Raw genomic sequence first — 14,864 nt, forward strand, 5'->3', positions numbered from 1 at the left:
ATACCAGACAGTGCGCTGCAGGTGAGAATCAGAGCAATATCTAGTGTGCACGTAAAGGGGATCTGGATAACGCATGGGATGCAGGTCCGGATTGCATGGCATCAGCAGAGCAATGCCCAGGACTGGAATAGCAGGGCAGGCTGCGTATCATGGCTAAGATGCTCTGGCAGAGCAGGAAGAGGAGTGAGGAGCCCAGGCCTCGGATGTGCTATAAGTCAAGAGTGAAGGACATGAACAGCGACGGGTGGAGGGCTTGAGCGGGAAGCTTGCCCAGCAGTGACCCGCACTGGCCTGGGTCCCAGCCATGGTCTCCAGCCCGTTCTATGTGCGGGCACCGTACTAAAGAAGAGGCAGAGTGTGAATTACAGTAACCCTAAATCCAGCGGGCCGAAAGTCTTACTCCTTTAGGGTTTGGCTAGAAGGATTTGTCGCTGCTGTTGAGGGTCTTTACTTGAAAGCTGCAGGTTAAAATGATTCCAGCACTTGGTTTAGGGAGGCACGTTTGCCTCATTCTGCCAACAAGATCCCGGGACTTGAGGATTTCTTTTACCCTACATCAGACAGGAGAGTCCTGTGCCCAAGCCACTGATCCGGATCACAACCCGCAGGAGGAGAAACCAGTCCGATAGGTGTTGGCACTAGGTCACGCATCAGAACCAAGAGAACCAAAAAAATCATGGCACTAACATGGCGCTTGCTGCTCACTCCGCTTGTGTGTTACACCCCTTCCCTCACCTGGACTCTGTCCTGCCTCGCTAGTTTGTAAAGTCGTCAGGGCAGGGACTGTCTGCTCCTCTGTGTTGTGCAGTGCCTAGCACAGTGGGCCCCCACTCTTGGCTGGTCCTTAGGAACTATCATAACAAACATGATTAATGCTACTAATAACGAGGAGGGTGTTTTGCCTTTCAATAGACGTCTGGGGCCTGTACATTAAAAAAAGGTAACACAGAGGCACACAAAGCTGCCTAGAATAGAGCCCGCTCTGATATGCGGATGACCCGGGTAAGGCCTTTGCAGCTCAGAAGAATCTGTACCAGCCCGTCTGATTGAGTACAGCTGACCTGTTTGTCTTGCTAGCATCATAGTGCAAGCAAATAAACATGCTCCAGCCAGTTCAAAAGTCTAGGCTTGTTCCCAGGGGCCCTGGGAGCTTTCAGCTACCTTCCCTGCCATGGACGGGGACTTTCTGCAGCAAGCATCCATGCCGTACAGTGACGTACAGCACCTGAGCTGATGGAGAGGCCTGGCCCTGACCGAAGCCCGATGGATTCCCTAGGAACCTTTCCAAAGACACGGAGGAGGAGCGAACCGCCCCAGCAAGGCTTGTGGCAGCTGGCACGGCCTCCGATGGCCTAAAGCAGGGGAATAGCTCATCAGGCCATTGTGGGAGCGAACAGCATCCACATTGCTCTGAGACCATCGGGCTTCGCCGGTGGAGGGGTGAAGCCGTTACTGGTTCTGGGGCCCTGCCCTCTTGGCCACCGCATTTGCCCCTCTACAGTTTGGACTTTTCTACTCTTACCCTTGCCTCTTCTGGGAAGCCTGGGGCATCCGTAGCACGCAGTGGGTGCCTCTGGGTAACAGCAATTCAGCCCACAATGGAGCAACATTAGCAGAGACTGGGAGTAAAGTGCAAGCAGCGTATTGTTCATTTCACCGCCTTCTCTCATACCCGCAAGGCCGTTTATATGAGCTGGAGCCCTCCATGCCAGGATGCTGCCTGCTAGTTAAAATACCTCTATCTCAAGCATTCAGAAAATAGCTGTCTACAGTATTGCTTTCAGCTGTAATGAAAAACTGATGGCTTTTATCTCCCCAACTTTATGACTATCGATGGGACAGAGGCCAGTGTCTGACGACTGTTTAATAGTCAGCCCTGTGTACTCAGAGAGCGGGACAGAAAAGCAGTGAAATCTCCAGAACGATTGTCTGGCTGAGAATACGCCACCAATGTCCAGCAAACAAAAGGGGGGGGGGGGGGGGAAAGGAAGAAAAAGAAAAAACCTTTCCATCAGGGGCCAGATGAGGGGAATCAGAACAAAAATATCCCAATGATTGACTTCCGCAGGCGTTATTTCACCAAGGTCATTCTCAGTCCCTGGACATTAGCCCTCCTGCCTGTCCAAGCTGCATAAGGGGCGGACAGGAACTTAGGAACACCGGACTTGCTGTACTGAATCAGACCCGTGGCCCATCCAGCTCAGTCTTCAGAGTTGCCCCCTCTTGCTGTTTTATTACGAGTCTTGCAAGCTGCAGGCGTGCATCCACTGTTTTGTAGCAATGGGCTTTGAACAGCTTCCGCTGCGATTTCATTGCAGCTGCTTTCCCGCTGGCAGCTGTGCACCAAACCCTCCGCAAACACCCCAACCTCTCTGTAGCTGCAGCAGTGGCCGTAGCCAGCTCGCTGTCACAGCTTGTGTCTGTAATCTAATCTTATACGCTCCTTCTACTCGCACACAACTTACACATGCTTCATTGCCTAACACCAGCTCTGGCATCCGGCACCGTAACCAACAGCCTCACCCGCCTTTCGCCACCACATTCAGTTTGCAAACTCCTCTCCTTGCGCGGACTGGGGCCGTGCATTGCACTAAAACCCGGCCTGTGTCCAGGTCACTCGGGAGCGGAGGCAGATGAAGGGATTCAGACACACAACTTCTGTTAGTTTTAACAGGAGGAGTATACACCTAAACCCCCAAGGCAAACCGCAGAGCTGACCCCAGGCTGCACTGAGGAACAGCACTGGGTTCCCAGCTGTTCCGCTCCCGTGTACCTATTTCTGTGAATACCCACTAATCCGTTCTCAGCAGCTGAGCTGCAGCACTTTCACCAACTGCTGCATCAGTGCCTGCTCCAAACACTGGGCGGTGTTCAGCTGCACATCCCTCTCTCCCGGCTCAGCAACGCTTTGGGCATGGGGCTCCCTCACTTGCCATTTCCAATCTCCAAATTCTGGTTCTCAATCAAAGCTATAAACCCTGACTCACCTTCGAAACGGAGACCTTGAGGTAGCCGGCTGGAATCTAGCCCAGAGCAGCTGTAATTACTTCCTGACAGCAGTTGGGTTGCCTGTGAGATGAGTTGGTTGGTCTCAGCCAGGTCAATTCCATTTGGACAAGTCACAGAACCAGACATTTTAATGGATGCCTTTGGGGGCAGCCTCAGAGGTCAAAGACTGAATGGACCTTGCAGAGAATACTCCCCTCTTGACTCTTACCCTAGAAGAAACTCCCTCCAAGGCTGGGATGAATCTTGCTCTGTGGTTGTCCATGTTAGATGTGTTCTGTCAACATGACATCAGAGCCTGATCTAAAGCCCACAGAAGCCGATGGGAGACTTCACACTGACTTCAACGGGCTTTAGATCAGGCCTAATGGCCAAGATTTTCAAATGTGATTTGTGGGGCCCAACTGGAATCAGCTTAAAGGGGCCTGGTTTCCAGAGGGCTAGTGCTCAGCACGGTCTGAAAATCAGGTGAGTTGGTCATCTTAAAAAAATAGAGGCCTCCAAAATCCCTGGTCACTTTGGGACATATTCAGTCTCCAAGAAGGTGAGACGCTTCCCCGGCATGAAATTCACCACGTCTTTCATGAAAAGGATGTCTCTCCTGGTAGTTCTGCTTTTTTTTTTTTTTTTTGATTTGTTGGCTTTCCCCTCTTGCACCAACCGCTATGAGATAACAGCAGAAATCTCTGCTTAAAGGTTCTCCAATTACAGCCCATGCTGCCTTGCATTAGCAGTGAAAGCTGGAGGCTTAATTGCCTCCTATCCTGGCATGGAAGCCTTATCGCTTCCTTGCATCGCTACTCGGTAGCATTGCTGCCTGTTGATTTACTTCAGAGTTCAGTCAGCACTCGTGGTCCCGTGTAAAGATTAAAAAGATAAGCATCATGCAGAGAATCAGGACTTAAGTATAGGCACGTATCAGGCTCCCAGTGGCCCAGTCAATGAACTTACCCTCCACATTCAAGAGCAGGGGAGGGGTTTTAATTCCATTCTATACAGAAGGCAGTGGTGCACAGAAAACACTAGCCAGGTCATCACGGCCGGAATTTTCACAAGGGCTAAGTGCCCACCGCTGGGGCCAGATTTTCACAAGAGCTCAACACGCTGGGTAGCTGGGTTGGATTGAAAAGCTGGCCATGAACATCACAGCGGGAGATGCAGCATGCTGGGGAACGTGTGCCTTACTTAGATGCCCACATGGAGCTCTGCTGAAAATCTGGCATCAATGGAGGGTGCGGAGCACTTGGAAATCTGGCCCTGAGTTGTGGTCCCAAAAGACAGTGTAACTTTATTTGGTATAAGACAAAGCTAGTGCTACTTCCAGGAGAGGTTGGGGGAGGGACAGAGGACATCTACCCAGACGACAATATGCGAAGGCTGCAGCTATTGATAATACAGAAGGGGCATTCACCTCATAGACCCGTTTCTTTATCCTCCTTCCCCGACACCTCCTGGCTATGGGTGTGAAAGCCTTCTCCTCTACAGCTCCTGCCATCCAGAGCAGCCTCTCTAAACCTCTCTGACTGACTCTCCATTTCTCTTCACTTTTCTTCACGCTTGTCCCTTGTCTGTGCCTCTTAATGAGATTGGGGGATGTGGGAAGAGGTTAACCCTTTGCAGCTAGTTATGGAGTAGATAGTCTGTAGAGAAGATGTTCTACTAAACTAACTTGTGCTGCTTTATACTGCCTGGCTGGTGTGTAAGCACACCACTGCCCTCTATTGGATGGAATCCGAATTGCTCAACTGTGTGTCCCAGGCCCTGTACTACCAACAGCCGGTGGAGATTCTTTTTCAGTTCAGGCAGGCCGGCTCCGTGCTTTTTGAAACAGAAGATCTGCATCAAGTCTTAGGCGGCTTCCAGTTCGGTAGGATATCCAGAATCTAGCACAACTATCTGGCTGACAGAGTGACACCTCTGTGCTATCCACAGAGGATCTAAAACGGGGTTCTCAAACTTTTTTGCTGGGATCCCCTTTGAAAATATTTCAGGCTGTGACGCCTCCCCTCACACCATACCATGCCACCTTTACTTCTGCGCTGCTGCTGGCGACGGCGCTGCCTTCAGAGCTGGACACTTGGTCAGCAGCCACTGTTCTCCCAACCCCCCTACAACAGCCTGGCAACCCTTTTGGGTCGGGACCCCCAGTTTCAGAAACACCGACCTCAGAGGAAGCCACGCCAGCCGGTCCCGAGGACAATGAGGTTGGCATCCTCCAAAGGAATTTAGCAGAGTCTGTTACTGTGGCACAGGCTCCGAGCCGGGACTCTCCTGCCCCCCGTCACTGCATGCTGATTGCCCGGAGGGGTAACGCAGGAGCTGATAAGGGCTGCCTGAGGCTGCAGCCCAGTTGAAACAGATGCAAAGCGAGCGAGGGCAAAGCCTGCGTGCTCTATTTATACCCGCTCGCAGCACGCGCAGATTGAATTACAGCTTTGGTCAATGCCTCGTTATTTATAAATGCACAGTGCCTTGGAGACAAGCGAGGGCGAGGAGACGCCTTTCCAGCGACAAACAGAACTCGCAACAAAGGTCAGGCTCGTTCTGGTGCCCCCAGCAAAGCAACGATCCTCAATGGAGGCTGGGCAATGACTGTTAGTGACTGGGGAGGTTCCATTCAAATAGGAGCCTGGCTGCCTCGCCAGCCCCATTAGCCTAGACACGAGGCTGCACCAGGTTCCCTTGTGAGATACCCAGGCTCCAGTACATGCTGGAAAAGCAGCTTCTCTCCCCCTAGGATCCCACTGCCACTTCCATCTCGTACCAGCAGGAGCCGGGTGAAGCAGACGTTTGCAAACGGCAAAACCAAGGCTGGTCTCACCTTCGGGGGCGAAGGATCTGCAGGGTTTGTGTGTCTGAGCCTGGTCTGCCCATTGCTAACAAGAGTCTGATTTGTGCTGGATGTCAAAGCCTGGACCTGGCCTTGCTGAGATGGCCAGGGAAGCCAGGGCTGGCCTGACACGTTAGAGCTGACGTCTATCAAATGGTGCCTCCCGCAGGGAGGGCTCGGAACAGGTTTGCAATCGCAGTTAAAATAGGCTGGCAAAGGTAGGCTCGTGACGCACAGCTGTGGTGGGCACCGGCTCGCCCACTGCATTCCCAAGACGTAGCCAGCAGAAATCTGCCGCAGCAAACGCTACGGTGGAGCTGCACCCACACAGCCTGTGACGTGGAACTAGTCACACCCATTACATGGGCCGTGCTTAATTCAGTGCAACTCCAGGTAAACCGTGGACTAAACATCTGCCCGAGGGACATGAGCCCCAGTCGCTGACAGAGCGTGGACTGCCCCAGCTCCAGTCTATGGGTATGTCTGCACCGCAATAAAACAGCCACGGCTGACCCATGTCAGCTGACTTGGCGTGCAGCGCTATAAAACTGCAGTGTAGATGTCCGGCTTCAGGCTGCAAACAGGGCTCTGGGACCCCACAAGGAGGGAGGGAGCCAGACATCTACACTCTAGTTATAGACCCGCAGCCCAAGCCTCGTCAGCTGACACGGGCCAGCCGGGGGTGCTGAGCAGAGAACAGCTCTGTCCAGTGCACTGCATTGGGAAGTAGAAGTGGTATCCCCCAGGAACGCAGAAATCTGTTCTCTGCTGCTCCCAATTACCCTGCACCACCATGGGAAATGGGAATGACACCCCTAGGCAAACAGGGACCTTATCTGAGCAGCTCCGGTAGATTCCTGGATGCTCAGGACTTAGCCAGTAATGGATAAGCCTGTGCCCACCACAACCAAAGGGCTAATAGCTATGGGAATGGGCCTGTAGGCAAGCGTTCACTTTGGTCTTTCCAATAGCTGTGTGTGTGTGCTGGGGGCAGGTTTCAGTGGGAACGGCAGGTTCCCAACCCTTCTGAAAGGACAGTGCTGTAGTTAGATTCTCAGCAGCTAGACAGACAGACAGACAAAGTCATATAGACAGGGGCAGCAGGAGACTCCGATGCACTGAGACAAGTCTATCGCTAATGATGTTTTTCCTTGGCCAGCTCTCCCGTGCGCCCTTGTAACATCAATCCAGATTTGCCTCTCTCTGATCTCGGCTGACACGCTCCTCCGGACCCCAACCCAACAAAGGCGCACAGACCAAAACAACTCAGCCCCTCACACACCAACCTCAATGGTCTCATCGCCAAAGGCCCCCCCGCAAACACTCCCTTCCCCAAACTGCCTCCATAGCACAACCCGCACATTGTCCCCACCCCCAAGCACTCCAGTAGCTACACACCCCATGTTGTGCCCTAAGACATTTCTGCCAAACCCTTCGAGCCCCACAAATCATCCCAAACTGCCCCACCACGCAGAGAACCCCGACACAGCGCACCCAGCACGCACACATGTCCCTAGATTTATCTTAAGACACACACACCCCAACGCGCACACACGTAACCCTACACACACACAGACCCCGCCCCTTGGAGAGATGGGAGCCTTTTTCCGGGGATAGGAGCGCGAGGTATGGGGCTGGGGGGTGGAGGGAGCAGGACTGGACTGAGTATCATTGGCAGAGCTGCAGCAGACCCAGAATTGGACTAGCAGGGGCTGCTGCCGGTGGGATAGAGGCGCCCGGGGCAGTAGAGCCGGTGGGGAATTTTTTTTTTTTTTTTTTTTTAACACCGCTTCTTTGCATTGGAAAATGCCGATTTGTCAAAACCAAAAACTCTTCCTGGAAACGGATTCGACCGGTTCAACAAAACGTCTTCCCAGAAGCCCTCGGGATGGAATTCTGGAGCAAGAGGGAGCCCCAGTGATCAGGGAACTCGGGGGGGATGTAGGACCCCAGGTTCAGGTCCATGATTGGCCTGATTTGGAGCAGGGACATAGCCCAGGGTCTCCCACCTGACCAGTGAGCGCCCTGACGCCCAAGCTATTCTAGGCTGGGGGGCTCTGCGGCTGGAGCTGTTCCACTTCATACTGGGCGAGAACCAGAGACTGACTCTTTAGCCCCAGGTAGGGCCCCAAATCAGGCAGAGCAGGGATTTGAACCCGAGACTCTCACACCCCTGGTGAGTGCCCTGGCCACCTGGCTTTTCTGGGGCGGCACTCTGGCTACGACTACACAGCCAAAACCAAACCACCTCACCCACGCCAACGAGTCTCAGAGCACCAGGTCAACTGCATCGGACTGGGAGTAACTCCCTCGCATTTTCACGTGTTTTACAAACCTTGATTCACCAAGGCTACCTGCGGGCTGGGTCACTATCTACATTTTACCCCAGAGAGAAAACAGACAGAGAGGGTAAGGCCAAACTTTTCAAATTCCGTGTCAAAAGATAAGGATCTAAATAACATTTTAGGTGCCAGACTTCAGCCACTCAAGTTGGAAAATTTGGCCCTAAGGGACTTCAAGGCCACCCAGTTAGCCCGTGGCAGAGCCAGGGATGGAACCCAGGTGTCCTGGCTTCCAGGTGCCCTTACAGTAGACCCCACGCTATTGTCTGGGGCAGGAATAGCATCCAGCAGTCCTGGCGCCCACTCTCAGCACTAGACCCGCGCTGCCCTTCAAGCGTGTAGGACGGGACCCAGAAGTTCTGACTATCCAGCCCCTGGCCTCCAAACCCTTCTTTGCCAGGAACACGTTTCAAAGCTAAAACACACCTGGAAAACGTCACACACTTTCCTGCAGCTCTCCCTCCCCTTTCAGTCTCCACTTCATCCCACGCCGGAAGGGGTCTGCGGCAATCCATTCTCCCACCTCTTTCCTAAGGCAGGTTATTTCCTTCTGCGAGGCGGATACATCCACAGCATTTAGCGTCTGAGCTAGCGTCAGGCTTGCATACCTGCTCACAAAGAACTGCCCTTCATTGGTGCCGCACAGAGCCAGCCCGATACCATTTATTCCTGGACACTGGGTTAGTGTGTCACTTGTGGATGAAAAGCCACATTCAGAAGTTCCAAACATATTCATTCCCAATGAGGGAAGTAGATACAGCTTTATGTATTTATTTTGGCACTAACCCCCAAGAGCATGGACTACACAATCCAGCCTGTGTTCTTCTGGTATCCCATCAAGGTATCAGTCCTCAGGCTTTATAGACAGGCTGCCAGCTGCCCTGGGTGGTTACACCTAGACACAGGATTCCCCCATACACAAATCAGCAATCATTGGAAATGCTGCAGCCATTGGGGATTGTTTCCAACACCACACACTCATGCAGCAGCACAGAGGGATCCCAGAGAAGGGCCTGAGTTCATCTCCTAAGTCGCAGGCTCCTCCAGAGTGAGTTAAAACCAGCCGAGGCAATGCACAGCAGAGAGATTCAATAGGTGAAACACGGACGCACCATGTCATCACAAGCACATCAGAGACAACTGGCCCATCCTCCGTGGGTGTGAAGTGGCACAGCTCCATTGCCATCTTGGAGCTGCACCGCCCTGGTCCCAGGACACACCAGGTCCCTGGAGTCTGTGGAACGGTGCACCTGTTCACACCAGCACAAAACCTGACCCAATCGTTTAAAAACCTAGAGAAGAGCCAACCAGCCAAATGCAAGACGGAGCCAGCGAGCATCCGAACCACCGGTACCAAGATAAACCCAGCCGCCAGCCGGCTCAGCAGCTCTAGCAGAGCCTCGTGCAGGAGAAACCAGTGCAAATGTGCACGCAGCCCAGCAGCACACCCTGGGAGCCAGAGGAGGCACGCAGTCACTGCATCCTTGTCTTGATGTGGCACAGTGATTGTGCCGTGCCTCCCTCCATGCTCCAGCACGACATCCCCTCTGCCCACTCCGCAGGCTGGCTCAGGAGGGTGGGGGGTAGGGAGAGCTGGGAATGGAAGGGGAGGCTTCGCTTCCCTTGCCAACATATCCTGGCTGCTCAGAGGGAATGGGAAGGACCCAGGCTTATGGGGAGACCAGGCAGAAGGAAAAGGATTTGCCATCAGGTCTGTGGACCCCACCAAATCTACATGGAAGGCCCCAAGAGGGTCTGTGGGGCACCCCTCTGCTTATGTCCCCATCATGTCACGCAGGGGGAGAACCGAGCACAAAGCGTGACCGTGTGCATGGCGGGGGAGGGAAGGAGGATTGTTCCTACCGGCAGAGATGGTCCGTCCGGCACATGTTCCGCAGATCCAGGCAGTTGGGCTTCTCCTTATCCTCATAGGAGCAGTGGGGCACTATGGTCTGCCGGCGGCGCTCAGCGCAGGCCTGGTCCTTGCAGGAGCAGAAGAGCAGCCGGTAGGTGTATTCGCTGGGCACCCGGTCAAAGAACTGGCGCAGAGCCTTGTGGCACTTCCGGCGGCTGCAGTGCTCGGTGGCCGAGATCGCCTTGCTGCAGATGGAGATGTAGGCCGAGCGTAGCTTCTTGCAGTTGTCATTCAGGTTGCAGGCTTTGGCTGCATCTAGGCAGTGGTTGCTTTTGGAGTTGGCAGCAGGTTCCATTCCTGCCCAAGGAAGGAGAGAGGGGACAGGCGTTACTCAGAGGGAATGGCAGACTGCAGAACTCCACTGTACCACCCGAACACAGCCGTCATCAGCAAGCACCGTAGCAAACCACCTGCACCTCACAGACCTCTCCACCAAGGCAGCATCACGGAGGCCTAAACTAGACCCCCTGAGCCAGCCTGTCTCTGTAACTCCATGCCAAGGGCAAAGATCCAGGTATAGTAGGTATAATGATATTCTAATCGAGGTAGATTTAGCACTGCCCCAATGCAGGGGACCGAACTAGATAATCTCTCGCGGTCCCTTCCAGCCATGCGTTTCTAGGAGCAACCACATTGCTGTGGGCAGCTCAGACAGCGAGCCATTTCTTATTCTCTACCGAGGAAACACCAGCGGGTCGGGGCGTTTTTTTGTTTTTGTTTTTTTAAACGTGTTAATAATTAGGGAAACTTATCTGCAAACTAGGCACAGGACTCTTCTGGGCCCCCGTCGCTGCTGGCAAACTCCAGCCCTCAGCATCTCACAGGTACTCAGTTCCCCTCAAAGTCCGCACAAAAAGCAGCCTCTCTCAGGCATTGGAGTCAGAAACCGTAGGCCTTGCCAGCCGGCTGAGACACTGGCATATTCCCCCCTGTGGTTCACATTCCCAGCTCCTGTTACAAGGGACACAGACAGCTCCCATCCGAGCCGTGTGAATACCTGCAGCCGAAACAGGGCCTGTGTTTACCAAGGATTTCCCTACGGTTGGCTCGGATTAGAGGTACTTCTCTGGCATGGAAGGGGTTAACCTGAGCCAGCAGGGGGATCAGAGCTTGTCCATGTTCAGTGCATAATTTATGCCATGACTTGGCAATATTTTTCAAGTCTATTATTCAGTGAATAGATGTTAATTATTCACCCAGCACTAGAGCAGAATCACCTCCTACAATGTGCAGGGTCCCAGCCAGCTAGCACCTTCCTCCCCTTGGTTTCCCCCCACGGGCCATACATGACCTCTGCCCCATAGACACAGTCTAATACTGGGTGCTTTTGCACTGAAGCAGCTGCATCAGTGCAGCCCCTCCAGTACAGATGCACTGCCCTGGCGAGGCATATCTGGAGTACACTAGATCAGCACCAGTCCCCCCTTTTTGCCTGCATTCGACTCTCGCACTAGCATCGTCCCATTGACGCAGACAGCTGCTAGCCAAGAGCACAGAGCCAGAGACCCGGCAGGATGGCTCGCGGCCCAGCAGGGCCGAGGAGGGGAGGGGTTAAGTGAGAGAGCTGCCAGAGAAGCGGAAATGCTGGCCTGCCAAGTGCACAGCTGGATCTGCAGCATCTGCTCCCGGAACCCCAGCAATCAGCAAAAACATGTGGAGAAGGAACGCGGGCTGAAATTTTTGTCAAAATGATGAATTGCCCTCGGAGAGCCAGGTGCTATTTTAAAGTCACCTGACTGCACCAGTAATTCCTGCCTTAATTTCCCCTCCGCTGCAAACCAGCCAGGACCCTGGAGTCAGCCATTGTTCACTGGTTTCCACTGGCAGAGAAAAAGGGCAGCATCAAAGAGGGTTTCTTAACCAATATTTGCAGAGCCCTGGCAATTAGCAAACGGCAGGTACCTACCTAAGGGAAAGCCTTGGCTTCGGTTGTTTTTTGCTCCCTGCTTTGTTCCATCAATGCTCACAGGCCCACCAAGAGCTCCCCCACAGCAGCCCTCCTATGCTGTTGCCTATCAAAGCAGCTGTTAAGAGAGTGAGGACCAGTCTCTACACCACAGAATCAGGTCAACCCATGGCAGCGTCTACACTACAGCCTTGCGGTGGGCGATGCAAGTGCCCTGCCACGCTGCTATAACTACGCCCCCTCCACGGGAGGCGGGGGGCTTATGTCGCTGTAGTTAGGGTGACGCAGTGACCCTGTGAAGGCTGCATTTAGCTGGTGGCCCTCATTCTTGTCAGTTTGCTGGCTGTGAACCCCTCTGCCTGGCTCACAGCTCAGGCTGTCCCCCCCTGCGGCAGGCGGGGATCTCCGGCTAGATCTCGACTGCTCTCCCGGCAGGGAGCTCCACCTGCAGCTGAAAGCCCCATGCTCTCCGTCCCCCGCCCTGCCTTCTTAAATCAGTGGGAAAGGCTAGAACTGGTGTAGCTGTGACCTCACCAGCAGCCAGCTCTGATACACTGCGCCATATTGCACAGCCGGCTTGAAAAGGCAGGGACGGAAGTAGCTGCAATCCCATTCTTCCCCCAACACCCATCTCACACACACACCCAGACACACAGCCAGCTATTGATCCCATACCACCCCCCAAGCAGTGGCTTGGGAAGCATTCCCTGCTGGGACAGTTGCTTGCCAAGTTGTAGACAAGTGCAGAGCACTAACACAACATACACGTTAAAAACACCCTGCAAAATACAGAGCAGAAGGCAGAGTTTGCTCCGACTCCCCTCTTCCCAAACGACGTGCATTCTACCCAGCAACTTCCCTTCCCCAGATACCACAGCGAGTAGCAACAGACAGATAAGCAGGCAGACATGCCTGCAGGGGGTACATATAGTGGAAGACACATGGCAGTTGTCTCTCTCTGCAGCTCCCAGGGCCTTTTTTCACCGTGTCCCACACTGGCCGGGCATTTAAACTGGGATCGGATTGAGACCAGAAGGAATCAGACACCAGGGCAGCTGAATCATGCTCACTCTGGCCATTCCTCCTCCGAGCCCTCAGAATAATGAACAGAGCAGAGCATGGCGGCATTCTGGCACACCCGCATACGTGCGGGATCTCTGCACAGCGCTGGCTTGTGGCATTAATCCTCCCAAGCATCTGCTTCTGTCCTGCCGGAGACCTGCAAGCACCTGGATGCATTTCAATAGAGGTAGCACTTGAAAAAAGCGAGTTCCTGGGGAGCTCGTTAATTAGATACGAGCATTAACATTTCATGAGGCAGAAGGGAAACGTCTGTGGAGCTGGGGCTTTCTGAGAAAGCTCTGGGAGAATGGCACCCCCAGCCTGTCCCAACCCTCCCAACAGACGGGACAGGGCCCAGGCCCCTCCAGGGGCAGGAGACGGGGCAGAGACTTCCAGGGCAGGAAAGGAGAAGCTGCCCTGCAACCCCTGCGTATGCCGCCCACTGTGCACAGATCAGGGATACAAGAGCCCAAGCCTGCCTCAGGCTCCCCAGGACAGAAGTTAGCAGCACCCCAGATCCAGCTCCCTCCCCATCAGCCCCCGTACAAAGAGGCTTCGCGGAATCTCCAGGACAGGTGGGTCTGGGAGAACTGAGGCAAAATACTGGGTATAAAGTCTGCGTCTGGCATAAGCTGCCGCCAACTTCCATTAATGCCGTCAGAAGCCACTTCTGCACTTGGCCGTGCTGCCGCTGGCTCTAGGGACAGACGCGTCCCCATTATTCACACCTTTGCCAACAGCCAGGTGCCGCTAGCACAGTAAATGAATGAAGATTGCCACCAACCCGTGGCACTCCACTGTTCAGCCCGGATTCCCTGCTCTCCAAACACTGGGCAGAGACAGTACCAGGCAGAAGAATACTGTTCTGGGTTGAGCTAGTCTGTGTTGTTATGGGTCAGTCATGGCCATCGCCTTCCATTCAGAATAGATGGAAAGAATCCATTGCCATCAGGAGTAGCCCCCAAAACACAGGCACGTGACAAAGCTGAGTAGAAGCTGAATCATGTGGTTCAAAGGGTTCAAATGCAGGGGCTAAGGCTTTGATTGGCAGAACACTTTCTGTGGTCCGGGGGCGCACGCAAGAAGCACAGCACAAGGCGACACGAGACAGAAGCAGAGAGAAAAAGCCAAGCAGACTTAGCCTGAAAGCACAGCAACATGGTCCTGAGATAAAGCTAAGAGACAAAGCTCTGTGGGTTCAGAGTGCCGGCTGGAAAGGCAGGCGTGGAACAACCAATAAAGGAACTGCCTGGATTGGTTTGTTTTGTTCCGCCTGTGTATGGGGAAATGGGACAGAGGTGGAGGTGTCACACCCCAGCAAGAATTTCTCCTCCCAGCTAGAATAACTGGCATGGTTATTTTTTTGACCAACTGCTCAGGTCAAAAGGGGTAACAATAAAACGCAAACATATTTACTGCAAGGGAGACCTTCAGGCAAAGTATAGCGGGTTTTTAATGAAGGGGCAGGAGAGGAGGAGTCTGTGATAGAGACAGACAGAGGAAAGCTGGTCTGGTGCTTAAGGAACTGGATAGTCACCCAGCAGATTTGGGTGCAATTCCTGGCTCTGCACAGACTGTGTGATCTCTGACAAGTTATTTCATCTCTCTGTGCCTCAGTTGCCCTATCCCCATCTGTACAACGGGGAGAATAATCCTCCCTTTCTCCCAGCCTGTGTCTGCCTCCTCTGTTCAGATTGCGAGCTCTTCAGGGTGGGGACCTCCTCTCACTATCTGCAATAACAAGAGAAGAGCACCAGGGCGGTAAGGGATGGAGCTGAACAAGGGGTGGGAAAGGGAAACTGC

The 14,864-nt window shown here is 53.6% G+C and overlaps 1 protein-coding gene across 3 annotated transcripts in view; it reads right to left on the minus strand.

The window, feature by feature from the left end:
* Positions 1–14,864, minus strand: part of GFRA2 (GDNF family receptor alpha 2) — a 103,056-nt gene that overhangs the window by 35,254 nt on the left and 52,938 nt on the right. For all 3 annotated transcript variants that reach the window (XM_067530265.1, XM_067530264.1, XM_067530266.1), the window contains one exon: positions 10,042–10,390. In XM_067530265.1, coding sequence (XP_067386366.1) covers positions 10,042–10,390 — 349 coding nt within the window. The remainder of the gene's footprint in view (positions 1–10,041; positions 10,391–14,864) is intronic.

Source organism: Emydura macquarii, unplaced genomic scaffold (assembly GCF_026122565.2).
Source record: "Emydura macquarii macquarii isolate MOO-44397 ecotype Brisbane River unplaced genomic scaffold, CSIRO-AGI_Emac_v2 contig_3059, whole genome shotgun sequence".
Taxonomy (NCBI): Eukaryota; Metazoa; Chordata; order Testudines; family Chelidae; genus Emydura; species Emydura macquarii.